Source organism: Podarcis erhardii (genome assembly GCF_964252035.2).
Source record: "Podarcis erhardii genome assembly, chromosome: Z".
Lineage (NCBI taxonomy): Eukaryota > Metazoa > Chordata > Lepidosauria > Squamata > Lacertidae > Podarcis > Podarcis erhardii.
In genome coordinates this window covers 43,304,931-43,322,926 of record NC_138504.1, presented here as the reverse complement: position 1 = coordinate 43,322,926, position 17,996 = coordinate 43,304,931, and the positions used below count along the sequence as shown (strand labels likewise).

General features: G+C 43.6%; 1 protein-coding gene and 1 long non-coding RNA gene across 7 annotated transcripts in view; one reads left to right on the top strand and one right to left on the bottom strand.

Annotated features, from left to right (window-relative positions):
* TNC (tenascin C) overlaps nt 1–17,996 on the top strand; it is an 80,799-nt gene that overhangs the window by 58,364 nt on the left and 4,439 nt on the right. For 5 of the 6 annotated variants that reach the window (XM_081847416.1, XM_081847415.1, XM_081847417.1 and 2 more), the window contains 10 exons: nt 987–1,259; nt 4,336–4,458; nt 5,292–5,435; nt 6,208–6,327; nt 7,518–7,661; nt 7,960–8,090; nt 10,302–10,434; nt 11,885–12,036; nt 14,646–14,742; nt 15,474–15,635. In XM_081847416.1, the coding sequence (XP_081703542.1) occupies nt 987–1,259; nt 4,336–4,458; nt 5,292–5,435; nt 6,208–6,327; nt 7,518–7,661; nt 7,960–8,090; nt 10,302–10,434; nt 11,885–12,036; nt 14,646–14,742; nt 15,474–15,635 (1,479 nt within the window). The remainder of the gene's footprint in view (nt 1–986; nt 1,260–4,335; nt 4,459–5,291; nt 5,436–6,207; nt 6,328–7,517; nt 7,662–7,959; nt 8,091–10,301; nt 10,435–11,884; nt 12,037–14,645; nt 14,743–15,473; nt 15,636–17,996) is intronic. The other variant, XM_081847420.1, reaches the window with a different exon arrangement.
* Nucleotides 13,578–17,996, bottom strand: part of LOC309333870 — a 129,815-nt gene continuing 125,396 nt past the window's right edge. The window contains exon 4 of the long non-coding RNA XR_014152735.1: nt 13,578–13,615. This is a non-coding gene — a long non-coding RNA (uncharacterized lncRNA). The remainder of the gene's footprint in view (nt 13,616–17,996) is intronic.

The window sequence follows — 17,996 nt, the reverse complement described above, 5'->3', positions numbered from 1 at the left end:
AATAGAACCAGCTACCTAGGGAATTGGTTAGGCTCTCCCTCAGTCGAGAGTCATCTGCTCAGGCATGAAAAACCTCTGCCCCTCCAAATGTTATTAGACTTCAGCTCCCATTAGTCCCATACAGCATGGCCAACAGGGAATAGTAGCCCAACAACATCAGGAGGGCTGCAGAAGCTCCCCACTCCTGCCCTCCATTTTCTGTATGGATAGGGCAGAAGGGGTGGTTCAATAAGACAGTGCCCCGCCAACCCCAGGTATCCCCACCTGCCTGCCTTCTTGCTTATTACCAGTCTCAGTGTTAGTCTTGCAGAACTCAGCAGTGAGGAGGTTGGGAACAAAACTGAAATAAGTTGACTCAGCATATCATTGGCTTCACCTCCACCTACTGATAGCCTCCTCGTCTTCTGTGCCACCAGTCACCACCGGATCAGGGGTGCTGGACTAAAAGGGCTACAAACTTATTATAATTTGTGAATTGGAAGAATAGGTTGTTTTGTTCAAAGGCGTGCTTTGATGTGAACCCGGGAAAACGACAATGTTCAGATAATTTACAGTGGCTTTGCTTTTAATGACCTTCTTTAAAAAAATGAGCAGAAAAATAGGAGATTCTGATGGAAGACAGAGAACGAATGAACATCAGGCTTACTACCAGCATGTTTTAATATTGCATGGCAGGGGGAGATGGTGAGTGATTATGCCGTGCTGCTTTGGGGGTCCTTGAAGAGTGATCGCACCTACACCCACATATTTTGATAAGAATGTGTCTTGCTCATAATCTCTGAATGCATTTCCCTCCTTTTTTTGGATAGCGGATTCTTTCCACTTCTTTGAATTTGTGACGGGAACATTTACATCATACGCTAATCTGACTTGGGGCAAATCTCCTTGGAGTCTCCTCCTTTTTCTTCTTTTAAAGGAAATTAAAAATCTTATTTCTCCCTCTCTTGCTTTCTTTCTTTCTCTTTCTCTCCCTCTTGCACTTTCAGAAGCAGAACCTGAAGTGGACAACCTTCTGGTGTCAGATGCAACCCCTGATGGCTTTCGTCTGTCTTGGACGGCAGATGATGGAGCCTTTGACAGTTTTGTTCTTAAAATAAGGGACACCAATATGGTATCAGACCCTCTGGAACTAATTGTACCAGGCCATGAACGCACCCAAGATATAATAGGGCTGAAAGAAGGCACAGGATATTACATTGATCTCTATGGAGTTACCAGTGGACAACGTTCCCAACCTGTAAATACAATCGCTACAACAGGTATTGTTTGGATAAAGTGTGGCAAGGATGAGAAAGGCATGATCCACTCACCTGCATATGTGTGCATGTGTCTTTCACATCTGTACCTTTCTTCTTGACACGCTACATTTCCATATGCAGGGTCTTGTTTCTTTATTTTTTAAGGTAAATGAGCACCCCATCATGTGAGCCCAACTGTCATTCTGAACTAAGGAGTATTATCCAGTGTTAGTCCTACTCAAAGCAGAGGCTTTGGAACTGATGGACATGACTAATTTAAGTACATTAATTCCAAAGGATAAAATTTAGCTGCAAGCAATGCTAGCTTTTCATACCATAAAAAATTGGAAAGTACAAAAATGGGTGTAAGGTCTGGGGAATCTTTGTTGGAACATGCATCCATCACTGGTCAGTAGGTCTTCACACAGACCAACTCATGCAAAGAGGACAGCTATTTCAAAGTGGCTTTACTTGTTAAGCATAGGAAACTGTCCTGTAACAACTCAGACCATGGTCCATCTACTCAGTATTGTCTTCACCAGAGTTGAGGAACCTCTGGCTCAGGGGCCACATTTAACCCACCAGGCCTCCCCATTTGAACTACAAGATCATTTTCCTCCAACCATGCCCACTTAGACCACACCTGATGTCATAGGAAGTTCAATACTGTTTTATCACTATCTCTCCCCCACTCCATAGGCCAGCTTTAACAGGTTGGAAGGAACACCTACAAGTCAATCAGTCAATGTTATTATGGTGCAAGGTAATTGACATGTCGGTGTTCCTGCCCTATCTGGGGTATCAGGCAAGAGACATTCCAATCCCTACTTGGTGATGCCTTGGATTGAACCTAGGTCCTTCTGCATGGAAAGTAAATACTTTGCCACTATGATACAGCTTTTCTCCAGGATAAATATCTATTAGCTGTTACAGTGCCTCCTTCCCACCATCATCAGTGACAGAATCTGAGTGACTTAGGAGCCCAGGATTTAATTCTGTAAGTTGGTAACAGGAAAAAGTCCATTAAAATCTCCAACAACATTGCTTATAGTGCAGCAATTCAGAGAGCTTCAAGGAATCGTGGTCCTCATGATGTGTGAGTGACGTGTAATTAGCTTTTGATTTTATGCCTTTCGGTCTGTCAGTACACCCAAATTTTGATGCTAATGCAAAAAAGATTTTCCCAAAGGCAAATAAAGAAACCTGCAACACCTGGAGGGCCATGGGTCCCCCATCCCTTCTGCACTGAGTTTTGGACTGGAAAGGGTAAATAGGTCCAGATGCTGTTGGACTCCAACACCCATCAGCCCTTAGTATATAGCTTTTTCTCATTCTTTCCTTACAAATCTTTCCTTACAAATGCTGAAGATGTTTCAGAATTGGGTTTTGTAAGCAAAGTCAAGTTAGGAAAGCACATACACCCTCCAAATTTAGAAGAAGAAAAAATTAGTTGAACTTTAACTTGCATGTTTTATTAGATTATTTTAATGTGATTTGCTTCTGGTATTTGTCTCTTGCTTGCTAATGGACATCTCTTGTGTGGGTTGCTTATTTTTTATTTTTTATTTAAAAAACAACAACCCTAAGTTGTTTTCATTGCAACTGGGGGAAAATCATCTATTTACAGTTAAAAGGCTGAATGTACATACTGGGCTGCCAGATTATTTTTTTCTTCTGGGTGTTGGATAGCTCTTCCATTTTATTTCCCTTTTGCAAATTGACCTGCCAAAAGAAATGTAAGACCCATAGCAAAAATCTTGACATGAAAACTTGTAAACTTGAACAGCTTTGATTTGCACATGGTTTTATCATTATCTGCAATGAGTATGCAGGGACATTTAACCAAGGGGAAGAGGGCAGGATATACACAAAACTGACAGATTTACATCAGCCACATTTTTTTTCTATTCAAAGAGTATCTACATCTGATGCCAATCATCAGCATAAACATTGTGACAAAAATGCCCCAACAATCCTATGAAGGCAAAAAGCTGGGAAATAGAAACATAATGACTATATGCCCTGTCCAATCTACATTTCCACTGGAAACTCCTAGGTGTGTGTGCGTGAATGCACAGTCATGACTTACCCCTAATAATCCTGGTAACACTAGTGTGTTGGAGGTGCTGTGAGGTGCCTAGGAGATGCCTTGTCTGCTCACAGAACTACAGTTCTAAAAGTAGTTTAGCAATCACTCTTCCTGGGAAAATATGGGTATTGTAGCTCTGTGAAGGGGCCCCCTGACAACTCCCAGGAGCCTTAACAGACTGCTGTCCCCAGGATTCTTTGGAGGAAACCATGACTGTGTAAAGTGGGATGGTACGTTAATCATCAGATGACACAGTTGGTTAGAGTGTGGTGCTGATAATGCCAAGGATGCAGGTTTGATCCCCATATGGAACATCTGCATGTTCCTGAATTGCAGTGGGTTGGACTAGATGACCCTCAGGGTCCCTTCCAACTCTACAATTCTATGCTTCTATGGTACTGCTTTAAGTGAATACTGCAGATGAGGACTAATTCCAGTTTTGGCCCCACCTTCCTCCCCATTGAGTTCTATAAAAGGGTAATACTGAAACTAAAGAAGGGAAAGTTGATAGCCAGGCCCTGGAGCATAAATGTGCAGAGGCTTCCCCAATACAAGAGCTCAATGTTCACAACTGAGAACACATGAATCTCTCAGCTAGAGCTATGACACCTGACATACTGTCAAAGACCACGAATGATCCATTTTGAGTGCAGCATTTGCTATCCTGATGTCGTCTCCTGGCAGAAGGTGTCTTGGGATTTGAGCATTACAATTCTTTTGGGGGGGTCAGGGGGGAGTTGTGTGCAGTGTTGACTACAACTTCAAGATCCTTGTCAAAAACAAAAACTTGGCCATGAAGACAATCATTTGCCTGTGCCAAGTAAAAATGCTTTGTGGTATGGAACTTTCCATTCCAGTCATGACACTGGACCAAATATTTATTGTAGCTCCTGGACTGGAAATCTGAGACCAAGTGTGTGTGTGTGTGTTTTTCCCTACCAGCCTGGCTGATGCAACAATTTGTTAACTCCTTCTCTTTGTTTGCCTTACTGTCTGTCTCTTGGTTAGCAATGGGACCTCCCAAGGAAATTACATTCTCTGATATTACCGAAGACTCAGCTGTGGTCAGTTGGACACCCCCACGGACAAGGGTGGACCTCTTCCGGATTACCTATGTTCCAGTTACAGGAGGTAAGGAAGAAGAAGGGTATATGAACAGGGATGGGCCAGAGGAGGGGAAACTGGAGGTGGCCAAATGCCTGGCCCTCAGAATCTTTTCAGGCCACATCTCCCAATCTCCCACCAGCACTTATCTATGCCCTTCATGAATGGTTTTGCCTGACTTAAAAGTGTTCATGAACTGTGATCATTTCTCTTGCTTGCCTGGATGCAGCATAGAGAGAGATGGTATGTGTGTAAGATAAGATTTGCATCCGTTGCTTTGTCTACTTTTGTCTCTGACCCCATCCTCTGCTGGCATGTGCCTCCCCACCCCCCAAAGTTACCTGAGGAAGGCTATGACCCTTGGGATGAAATAATGTTTATACCTTTTTCATAATACCAATGAAGCTGGATGTTGGGAGGTTCACAACAGACAAAAGAAAACACTTCTTCTCATGGTGCATAAAGGAACTATGGAATGTGCAACCAGAAGATGTTGTGACAGCCACCCACTTGGATGTCTTTAAGGGGAGATTAGACAAATTCATACCCATGATGGCTGTGTACTACCCCCAGCGCTGGTTGCAATATGCATCTGAATACCAGTTGCTGTGGAAGAGGAGTAGGGAAAGAGCTGTTGTGCTCATGTATTTCTTGTAGGCTTCTCAGAAACATCTTATTGGTCACTGAGAACAGGGTGCTGGACTAGATGGGCCTTTGGCTCATGCAGCAGGGCTCTTATGTTCTCTTATGGCTGGTAACGTATTGTGAATGTTGGAGACAAAATACTTAAGCCTTTGCTTCTGGTTTCTGAACCTTGCACACTTAGTCCCACCAGTCATCCAAGCTACTATCTATTCCAGGTCCCCCCAATTATGTGACAGTAGATGGAAGCAAGAGTAGAACTAAACTGGTAAAACTGATCCCTGGCGTGGAGTACATTGTCAGTATCATCTCTGTCAAAGGATTTGAAGAAAGTGAGCCTGTTTCTGGATCTGTGACCACAGGTATGTCCCAGAAGTTGATGGTAATTAAGTGATCAGTAGCCAGGATGCTTTACAGCAGGAGTAGGGAACAGGATCCAGAGCTCCTGTCTCCTGGTGAGCCATTTTGAGAAAAAGATAGGGCTGACCACTGTCAAACACCTGATGTCTGGTTACCACAGGTGTGCTCCTGATTCTTTCCTTTGGACTCAAGCGAGATTGCAAAGGAAGATACCTACCAATATGGGGTTGCAGGCAGACATAGTTTAGGGGCAAGGAACAGTTCCACTTTTGAGTGCAGCCAGCCACATTGGGGTTGGTAGCAAAAGCCCCGCTTACCATGGAAAAATGAAGAGTTCATTTTAAGGTTCCTGGTTGTTCTTTTTCAGCCATTTGGCGTAACATATAATGTCAGGTGTGCATGATTTGGGCGAAATGGCTTTATTAAGCCTGCGGACTGGAGATTCCTCACAACTGCTTTAGAGAGTACAAAAGGGCAGATCCCTGCCCTGAGGAGCTTACAGCCTAAAATTTGACACAGAGGCAACAATGGAGAAAGGGGAAGAAAGACTGGGAGAAACAAGGGAGCAAGATATGGCCATTACAGCTGCATGCATTTAGACTTAGTTCCCACTGCATTACTGGGAACTAGAGGGCTATCCTTGACAGAAAATGTATGTCTTTTTTTCAGAAGGGATTTGAAGGAAGTAATACAGATGATACCACACAGGTGTTCTAGCAAGTGGTACCAAGGCAGATTGTGACATTCTATCTCTGTCTGTCTCCCACTCTGTAGCTCTGGATAGTCCATCAGGGCTAATGGCAGTGAACATCACTGATTCCAAAGCACTGGCTGTTTGGCAGCCAGCAATTGCTGCTGTTGATGAGTACATCATTTCCTATGTTACTGAGGGTGGTAAGTCAACATTGCTTTGAAGTAAGGCTGGGGCTGGGGGAGAAATGTGACCCAATTTTAAAGTCAAAACTACCAAATTTGCACTTTCTGAAATAGCATGTGAACTGAAACAAAGTCATATTTTAAAATCTGAAATCCTCCAGATTTTGCGATGCAGTTCTCCAGCCAAGAAATGTGTACTAAAAATGCAGCTGCTGGGGGGAATAGTGTATATACAAATAACAACAAACAAAAATGCATTATGTCAGGGGAGATTGCCTTGTAAAAATGTGTGTCAGGCAAAACTGAATACAAAATGTGTATATTAGGAGAAATTCACACTACCATGCAGATGAGGATTTTTATTTTTATTTTTAATGCAAACAGTTGTGGAATTTTCTTCTTACCTACAACCACTCGAGGGGATGTCTCAGTCTGTCATTGGCCCTGGGTTCACCTCCTGCTGACCTCCCTCCTTTCTGCCCTACCAGTACCAATGGGCACCAGCCACAATTGCACTATTTGCTTTTTGCTAACTCTGTCATGGAGCTCTCCTAAAATTGTTGGGTTGTCCTTGGAGTAAACCCATTGAAATTAATGCACCTAATTTAGCAATGGTCGTGTTTCAATGGCTCTACTGTGAGTAGGACCAATGTTGGCTACAACCCATGAATTGTAGAAGAGTAACCATGTTAAGTTATAGTATAAATATATTTGAAATGTTAAAGGTGTTTGTTGTATTTGTAGCCTGCTTTTTTTTTGGCAAGTTCATTTGTGATCCAGCTTGGTTCAATGTGAATTGTAATTTGCATTGTATCCTGACCTAAGACCTTATGATGGGAGATGGGTTTGAGATATTTCTAAGAAAGACAATAAAATGGCAGGGATGAAGTTCAACAAGCTCTCTCATCCAAGTGGGCTGTGTTGCAGAGTCCTCTTCTCTATATAGAGTGGCCAAAATTAGCTAAGAGGAGCAACACATGCTTTGCAAAAGCAGTGAATCCAATATGCCATTAGCTTAGAGCACTGTGATAATAATGCCAAGGTTGAAGGTTTGATCCCTGCATCTTCCTGCACTGAAGGGGGCTGGACTAAATTATCCTTAGAATCCCTTTCAACTCTACAATTCTAGGATTCTATGGTTCAACAAATGCACCTGCTGAATCCAAGTTGCTCGTTGATCGATGTTCTGTCTTTCTTTGTTGTTTTAGAGCGTGAAATTACTCAGAGCGTCTCAGGCAATACTGTGGAATATGATCTCACTGGCCTCCGTCCAGCCTCTGAATATACACTCCGGATCTATGCCAGGAAGGGACCACAGAAAAGCACAGTCATATCCACCAAATTCACTACAGGTAGTTTCTGTTCTATCATAGGTTACTGATGGAGCTTGTGGTCCTAAAACAAGTATATTGCACTGGATTCTCAGAAGGGAGGGCTGAGTCTGCATGAGTTGGTTCCTATACATATCTTTTCCAACCTTGTTCCTTCCAGTTTTTTTGGACTATGACTCTTAACATCCTTGACTATTGTTCATGCTGCCTTGGGTCGATGGCAGCTATGATTCAAAACATCTGGAAGGCACCAGGCAGACTGATCTTTATATTAAAATATATTTAAAATAAAAATAAAAATTTCTCATCTTTCTCCTAGACCTGGATGCTCCAAGGGATCTCACTGCAACTGATGTTCAGTTTGAAACAGCACAGCTAACATGGAAGCCCCCTCGTGCCCCTGTTACAGGTTACCTCTTGATCTATGAATCAATTGATGGCAAAGTCAAGGTAAGCATTTGAGTCTAGTATGATAGTCTCTGTTATGTGCAGACTGCAAAGGGGAGGACCCAGATATTAAGGATGCGTTCAGACATGCATTAAGTTTCCCTCTGATTATAATGACAGCACTTCTGTCTGTTTTCTAATGTGTCTTTCACACTGCAGTGGCTGGTGCAATATGGAACAATGAGTTTTAGACTGATATACCAGCATGTTGCAATAAATTTCATTCGCATCATTGAGCATGGTGTGACACAACAATGAATGTTGTTAGACAATATCACTACAGTGGACGCTCAGGTTGCGAACGTGATCTGTGCAGGAGGCATGTTCGCAACCTGCAGTGTTTGCAACCTGCAGCGCCGCATCTGCACATGCACGGGTCGCAATTCGGCACTTCTGCACATGCTCAAAGCGTCAAAACCCGGAAGTAACCCGTTTCAGTACTACTAGGTTCGGTGCAGTGCGCAACCCGAAAACGCACATATTGCCTTATACCCAGAAGTCTCGGGGCAGTTCACAACATGAAGTTACAATATAAAAAGCACAACATGCATAATAAAAATAATTAAAACAAATAACAATAATAATAAAAAATACACTCCTCAACAAAGGCCCCTAAACAATACACCAGCCCCCAAATACAAAATCTAAATTAATATATAACATTTAAAAACAATTCAAAACAACCCACCAATAAAACAGCACCCACCCAACTTAAAACTCTTTCTCCATTAGAACAATTATTTTAACAAAGGAGGGCTAGCCATTGCACTTGTTCCACCACCAAAGTGCCCCTCATGAAAACCACAGGAAAGATCTGTATGCCCGTACACTGCCCCCAATTCTGTCACTTTATCTCACAATTTTCCAGGTTAAGGATGGTTGCAAATGTATCTTCAGTGGAATCAAATGGAAATGAACATGTGCTATCTTCCATTAGTTTTCCAGCTTTTGCGTTGTGTGAAGGCTCAAGTATAATGTGAGAATTAACAATTTGGGAAATGTTAGGGAAATGGAGTATACTGCTGTGTGAATGCAGCCTTAGAGCGCATGGCTTGTTTGTAAAAGTTCCCAGGTTCCCATATAAGCCTGACAAGAATCTCTGTCAGAAGGCCCCATAGAGCGGCAATCAATCAGCATTTCACAGGGCCAATGGTATATAGGAGCTTTCTGTGTTCCTCCTGTGAACAGGAGATCTACACCAATGGGGGGGGGGGGTAATTATGGTTGTATCCAATGCCAGTTCCACTCAGACTAGATCACATTGAAACCAATAGGCCTAAGTTTTTCCTGACCATTAATTTCAATGGGTCTTCTCTGAGAGAAAATAATATTGGACACAATCCAATGTAACCAGAATTGCACTGCATATACAATGCACTGCATATACATACATGAGACATATCAGAGGGCTTGGAGGGGAACACAAACATTTCCAGCAGTACACAAAACCTTTGTGGGTAGGACTTCAGGCTGTTGATGTGAATTTTAAGAGCAAAGAGGCCAAGCTCAAAAAATGCTCTTCCTGGGCTGGAGGCTGCCATATTTGTTTTCCCAGAATGCCAAGCATCCCCCATCATTCCAATGGGATCTCTGGGGACAAGAAATTGGAAGTGCCAGCCTAGGAAGGGCAAAGAGGAGTGGCAGTGAATTTTGAACCTCTGCCTTCAAAATTCACCCCACCCCTGAAAATAGCCAGGGGTGGGGGGTGGGGGTACTGCCCTTCTCGCATCCATGCTTTCTTCATAAAAAGCCTGGCATTGCACAGCCAAATTATTTGCCAGCAAATGCCCTTTGAGACTATTTTCGATTGGTGTCTAAGACATGATGAGTTTGGGCAGCAGAAACATCCCCTCTATTTAGTGCAGTCATGTTCATAGAGATGCCACAGTGGGGGATACATATTTGATGTGCTCCAAATATGCTGCTGTGCTTAGTGCATGTATCAGCCATGTTCATACCAACACTAACCTTGCTTCCTAGCTATGCCACCAGCATATTCTTGTATGAAAGATTTATCTTAAGGAAACCATTCCCTTGCTTCTAATGTGGTGTGGTGTGGGAAGATCTTATCAGGAACAGAAATGGCCTCATCAATCTTTGACACTGTTTTCTTAAGGTAGCATGAATGATTCAACAACCATGTAAAAAATAGAACAAGTCTTCATTCTTAATTCATTCACCCTCCATTCATTATTGATTCCCCCCACCCTGCAGGAAGTTATCCTGGGACCTGAGTCGAATTCCTACAGCTTGTCAGAGCTGAGTCCATCCACCCAGTACACAGTGAAATTACAGGCTTTAAACCGGAATTTGAAGAGCAAGATCATCCCAGCAATATTCACCACAAGTATGATACATGCAGGGACTGGGAGGTGGCAGGTGACACTTCCTACTCCCGCCCCCCAAAGCAAACTGGCCCATATTTCAATACATCTGCTGTGCACCTGAGTCTGGATTATCACATTCAGTTCTGATTGCATCTTTTAGAAAATGCCACAGAGCTGGGAAAGGCAGCTCAAATGGGAAGGGTGGTTTCCCAGTCCTCCCCCAATCTTCATGCTCCAATGCTACCAGGAGCTAAGCCATGGTCTGAACCTGGGCCCATGTTTTCCCTTAAGCAACAAGCTATAGTCATGAGTTGTTCGTGGCATACCACTCATGGTTTGTCTGGAGGGAGACAAATCATGATGCATGGTTCATACATAATGCTGAGCCAAACCATGACTTAGCTTCAGGTAACACAGCAGGAGAAGGACCAGGGAAGATGTGGAGCAGCTGTGTGGACCCTTGTACTTCCACATTCAAATGTAGGCATGATTTACCTCAGCGTCAGGCGTGCCAACTTGTATAAAATATGGGGGGGTAGGTAAGCCCCATCCTGCATAATTGATCACATGATGCAGTGCACACACAACATCTGGATGGCAATGGCCTTCAACTTGGGGGGCAGCCCCCTCAAATATTTTATTGCAGGGGCTGAAGCCCCCAGGGCCCCTAGAAATTGGCTCCTATGCTTATCGTAAATGTTGTCATGGTGGTCAGAATTTGACATCTTTGTTGGGCCTAACAAAATCACACCTTTCTTTCAAGGGAGGTCAAGAAAGAAATGGGACACTGCATCCCTAACCTCCATGTGCCACCAGACAGCCCCTAGCAGCCTGATTTTCTACTTACATCTTCTCTAGAGGATCAAACTGCCTATGCCAGTTTCCTCTTACTTAGTCTCATGCCACATTTACACCATACAGTTAAAGCACTATGTTTCCTTAGCTGTGGTTCCTGCATTGCTGGGGATCAGACTAGATAGCTCTTTAAACAGCAATGTTTTCCCCCAAAGAATTCTGGGAGCTATAGTTTGTTAAAGGTTCTGAGAGTCGCTGGGACACCCTCTATTCTCATACAGAGCCACAACCCCCAGAGTTCCCAGTGAATATGAATTGATTGTTTAAGTGCTCTGGGAATTGTAGCCCTGGGAAGGGATTGGGGATTTCCTAACAACTCCCAGCACCCTTAAAAACTACAGTTGCCACAATTCTTTGGAGGAAACCATGACTGTTTAAAGTGGTATCATAGCACATTAAATGTATAGTGTGAATGGGGCCTGGGTGTTGCTCTTGTAGAACTCTGCAGGGAGGAATATGGCGACAAATCTAGAATTAGTTGGCTCTGCCTCAACCTCTTTTGGTCTACCTGCCTTCTTCCGTGTCAGGCTCAATAGGCACCACTCACCACTGCTTTCTCGGTAACAAGTGCTGGTACTCAAGTAGTGATTCTTTGCTTGTTCCCCTTTGCTGCAGCTGGACTCTTGTATCCTTACCCCAGAGACTGCTCCCAGGCTCTATTGAATGGAGAAACAGCCTCTGGCCTCTACACTATTTACCTAAATGGCAACAAGTCTCAGCCTACAGAGGTGTTCTGCGACATGAGTTCTGATGGAGGTGGATGGATTGTGAGTATTTGTACTACTCTACTTACTTAATTACTTATCTACCTTTCCACACAGTCGGTAGCTATGAGCCATTAATGTAGCTACAACCAATCTACTCCCATCTTCTTGCATTCACAAAGGGCATGAGAGAGAAACAGAGTCTTCTTCCCTTTCTGCATTGAATGGGGAAAGTTAAGAAACAGTCCAAGTCTCTACCCACTGCCTGAAAGCTGCTTCTTACTTGCTCAAAAGCTTCAGTGGAGACAATACATCCAGATTAGGGTCCTGTGTAGCACTGGGTCTCCTGCATGCTGCATACTCTTGCTCCTGGTGATACGGTGGATTTGTGGATGCTTGGCTTGGTGGGAGAGCACGTGGTGTTGAGGTTCAGTCCTTAGCATCTCCAGGTAGAATTGTTGATCAACCCTGGGGAGCCCACTGCCTGTCAGTGTAGATGATACTGAACTTGATGGACAAATTTTCAAACTCAATTAACATGTAATTGGCTAGGGGTGAGATGGGACGAGGAGATGTTTGCACAGAGGATGCATTTTTGCATCCTTCTCCCCCCTCTCTTCACTGTCGGACCAAGTGGACCTTATTTGACTTGTGGCTCTCCAAGACCCCTTGACCCCAGAGGGACCTGGGATGATTTGACAGTCCCAGGTGTGAGAGGAAGAGGAAAGAGGAGGAGGAGTAAATGAGGGGCTGGCAGGCACCCAGGAATGGAGAAGGGAGGTCCTCTCCTTGAGTCTCTAGATGTTGGAGAGGAGGAAACAGATCTACCAACTCCCTCCCATGATCCTCCTATGGAGCACAGAACCTCATCAGGGAGGGAGAAGATTTTGACTAGTCAGAGGGAGGCCCTGAACAGGAGTACATAGGTGACATGGCTTCAATCCTGGAAGCAGGGGAGGAGACAGTGTTTTTGATGAGAAGCAGGTGCCACCCTTTCAGGTGAGATCAGATGCACCCACTCATGTGGAGTGTGTGTGTGTGTGTTAATGTGGCAGAAACATAAGGCAAGAGAGATTGTCCATGAGCTCTACCCACCTCATATTTAAAAGCTTGGTGGGAGTTACATGAAAACTTCCTTGCAGTATTCAAAACTTCTGTTTGGTTATTAACCTCTTGCCTTGCTTTCCCACCCACCTTGGAATCTTGACTTCTGGACCTTGTGCTTTCTGCTGAACATGTACTGCTGATAGCATAAACACACATCTCTTCTTTACCCTCAAGTAAGAGTCACTGTATGGAATGCGAGTGGTGCTGTGGGTTAAACCACAGAGCCTTGGACTTGCCGATCAGAAGGTCGGCGGTTCGAATCCCCGTGACAGGGTGAGCTCCTGTTGCTCAGTCCCTGCTCCTGCCAACCTAGCAGTTTGAAAGCATGTCAAAGTGCAAGTTGATAAATAGGTACTGCTCTGGCGGGAAGGTAAACAGCGTTTCCGTGCACTGCTCTGGTTCACCAGAAGCAGCTTAGTCATGCTGGCCACATGACCCGGAAGCGGCTCCCTCGGTCAATAAAGCGAGATGAGCGCTGCAACCCCAGAGTCAGCCATGACTGGACCTAATGGTCAGGGGTCCCTTTACCCTTTACCTTTAAGAGTCACTGTACTCTCAGCAGCCAGAAGCTTCATAGCCAGGCACTGGAGAGACCTGTTAGGAGTAAACATGGACCAATGGTATCAAATAGTATGGGCAATGACCTTACTAGGAAAGCTAACCAATAAACTGAAACTGACATGGGGACAAATAGAAGAGGACGCCTTCACCCCAGTATGGCTCCCCTTTATCACATACACAGCCAAACAAGACAACAACAAGAATCCACTGAAAGCATACAAATCAATCTCCCTTACCTGACCCAACAAGCCCTCCCCCCCTCACAAATGCAAACAAACCCCACTGCAGACAACAGCAGAAAACCAACCACACCCTGCTCCCCCAATACCCCTCACTACCAAGGAAATGTAATAAACGAATAGAAAGAGAACCTACCCAGTTGATGGTGACACAAAACCCCACACATACACTATACAAAAGAATTTAAGCCTTAACACCCTACCCCTCCTCTCCCCCTCTTCTTCCCCAACCTTATACTGTACTCAACACTAATGTCATAACAAACATAACTGATCTGTAAGAAAGACTGTACAACCTGAAAAAAGAAACAAGGCATGTACTTTTGTAAACCAAGAAAATATTTAATAAAAAAGAAAGAAACGTTATGGAATGGGGAAAAAGTAAGAGTCACTGTCATTGTGGCAGGATCCTAGGGGTGATCCAGGACTGCCTCAACTCAAGAAGACTGCATCAGTCCAATCTACTTCAGGGTCTGGGATTTGGAAAGGTCTAGTATAAAGTGGCTTCCTGTGTTTGCTGGTCTGGTGCATAAACTGTCTATGTGGCCAATCAAAGGCTTTGCGTTCAGGAGGCTCCAGGTTCAGTTCATGGTGTCTCTGAGTAACAGCTGGTGAGCAGCATTGGGAAAGATTCTTGCATGAGGGCCTGGAGATCACCAGCCAAACACCACAGGTAGCACTGGGTATATAAATTTACATGCTGTCTGCCACTGTCCTATTATAGCAATGTTTATAACAATAACAACGTTTATTTTGGGGTTCTAGGTGTTTCTAAGAAGGCAGAATGGAGAGCAGGAATTCTACCAAAACTGGAGGACTTATGAGGCTGGATTTGGAAATCCCAATGGTGAATTCTGGCTAGGTATGTGACTAACAAGTGTCCCCTCACATTGAACAAAGGACTGCGCCCTTGGCTTGGTACCCTGTGCAGGAGGACCACCTACACCAGCCTATATTTGGCACTGCCACCACCTTCAAAGGGAGTCTGTTCCACCATCAAACAACTCTTACCACCAGAAAGTTCTTCCTGATGTTTGGCCAGATTCTCCTTTCTTGTAACTTGAAGCCACTGGTTTGGGTCCTACCCTCCGGAGCAGGAGAAAACAAGCTTGCTCCATCTTCCATGTGACAGCCCTTTGGATATTTGAAGATGGCTTTCATATCTCCTCTCAGACTCCTCTTTTCCAGGCTAAACATACCCAATTCGCTCAGCCATTCCTCATAAGGCTTGGTTTCCAGTCCCTTTATCATGTTTGCCCTCCTCCGCACACCTTCCAGCTTGTCAATATCCTTCTTAAATTGTGGTGCCCAGAACTAGACACAGTATTCCAGGTGTGGTCTGACGAAGACAGACTAGAGCAATACTATGACTTCCCTTGATCTGGATAGTTATGTTGATGCAGCCTGGAATAGCAATAGCTTTTTCTGCTGCTGCATCACACTGTTGGCTCTTGTGTGTTGACACCTCTAGATCCTTTTCACATGTACTACTGACAACTGAGGTGTCCCCCATCTTATATTTCTGCAGCAGATTATTCCTGCCTAAGTATAGAACCATACATTTGTTCCACTGTTATTGATTGTTCCCTGTAGGTCTGGACAAGCTCCACAAAATCACTTCCCAGGGCCAGTATGAGCTGCGGGTGGATTTGCGTGACCATGGAGAAACTGCCTATGCCCTCTATGACAAGTTTTTTGTCGGTGATGCCAGGTCTCGCTACCGGCTGAAAGTGGAAGGATATAGTGGCACAGCAGGTGGGTTTGTGTGCTAGCCTCAGAATAACTTGTAAGCCTCTGCAATTGTTTGTTTGTAAGGTGATTTACAACATTGCTGCATTGCAAAAGTTTGGACTAGGTGACCAATTGGGTCCTTCCAGCTCTATGATTCTATGATTCTGCAGAACATAATGAACAGTATATGCCGATCCCTAACACAATATGCATGCCGTACAAAATCCATGCAATACAAAACACTTACTTATATATATATATATGTATTATTATGTGCTGATTATTACGGTGTACTGATTATTATTATGAGTTGCATTTATGTAACTCATAATAATAAACAATGCCTAATGGTACATAATATGTAATGAGCATAGTTAATATATGCTAAACAGGAATGATACACAGTATCATCCAAGCAATAAACACGTACACTCTGTAAAATACAAAGTCTAATAACCTTATCACAGATGCAGCTGTAAAGTATAATACATATCTACTAGCACCTTTCTGAAAAAAACAGAGGGAAATCAGAAGCTCAAACTACTTCTGTTGTGTTCTATGTCCTTCCCCAATGCTCTGGTAAAGTCATTCTTAGATTGCAAACTGGAGCTGTCAGTCACAGAAGGACCCACACCTCTGCTCCTGCCTCCTCGTTTTCATTTTATGAAGAAGTTGGAGGAAGTTACAATAATGTATCATAGTTGTTTTAAAAAGAAAAGATTCTGGGGCAATCTGAATATCTCTAAGAAAGGAATCGTTACCTGGGGCATGTCTCATTTGATTTCTTCTCTTGTTGAGTCTTGATTAGCATAATTAACAACAACAACAGGTGATAGCCAACTAAGTTTTATTCGGAGTAGGGGAAATGAAAAATGGAAACAATGCAGCAGTAATTCATAGTCACCTTTTATAGGTATCCTAGAATTCTAGGTGACTCCAAGGGTCATCTAGTCCACCTATGCAATATAGAAATAACAACTAAAGAATCCTTGACACGTGGTTATACAATCAGTCTTTAAAAAACACCCAAGGAATGAGAGTCCATCACTTTTCAAGGTGGTCCATTCCACTGTCAAACAGCTATTACCGTCAGGCTGGATCAAAGAAGCGTTTCAGTTAAATGCTTTGTAAACTCATACAGGGAAATCCGGTTGGGAAAGATGGGACTCCACAGTGCCATCTGGTGTCACAGTGTTATATCCACAGCTGTCAATGTTTCCCTTTTTTTAAGGGAAGTCCCCTTATTCCAAATAGGATTCCTCGCAAGAAAGGGGGAAAGTTGACAGCTATGGTTATATCGCTTATACAGCACATATAAAATGCTTCTTCTTTATCAATCAAGTTGAGTCATCAGAAAGTTCTTAACATTTAGTAGGAATCTCCTTTCTTATTTCTTGAATCCATTGGTTTTGGTCCTCCCGTCCAGAGCAGCAGAAACGAAGCTTGTTCCATCCTCCACATGAAAGCCTTTCAGATGTTTGAAGATGGCTATCATCTCCTCTCAGTCTTCTGTTCTCCAAGCTAAACATAGCTAGCCTCCTCCACCATTCCTCATAAGGCTTGGTTTCTAAACACTTGATCATCCTGGTTGCCCTCTGCACATGTTTCAGCTTGTCAAAATCCTTTTCAAACTATGGTATCCTCTCTGTCAACAATGTATGCTAATAACTTGTTGTGACCCTCAGCCTTAATTTTGTGTAAGCTATGCATGGGGGGGGGAGGGGGGAACAAACCCAAACCCAAGCCCAAGTTCTGGCATTTATGGTTCTTACAATGCATTTAAGAGCTGAGGTCAGTGGTGTTTGAGCACTTCTTGATAAAGAGTTCCCCACCCCCCAGAAGGAGCATTATTTAATTTTTGTCCATCAATTTAACACAGGGTTAAAATGGGTTGCATTGGGATACCTTTGTTTCCTGCAAGTGATTATATGGGCCTTTTTGTGTAACTTTGCTTCTGTGTGTCATTTCCATTTTAAATCTACCTGGTGCTGAGCAACTTGCTGTTTTTTCAGTCTTGGAATGTAAACAAACAGCCTGAGCCCAGCAATGTCTCTCTTGAAGCTCTAAGTACCTGTCCTGAATATGGCTTACACAAGAAGGAACATGATGGGTCAAGATGCCAAGAATGTGCTTAGCGGTTCCCCATCATAACAAGCTGTACATTGTGTGACAAAGCATGGAAAATGTTTCGGAAGACCACATCTGCTTTGTTGCAAAGATGGCAGGCCAAATCCCACAGGCTCCTTCCACTCCTTTCTTTTGCCCCCTTCCCACCCCCTTATATTGGAACCTGTATTGGAATGAGCTGGATGATCTCCCAACAAAAACAAAACACATGCAATAGAAAGGGAGTAAAGAATCTAGAGGAGTTGTGACCAGCTAATT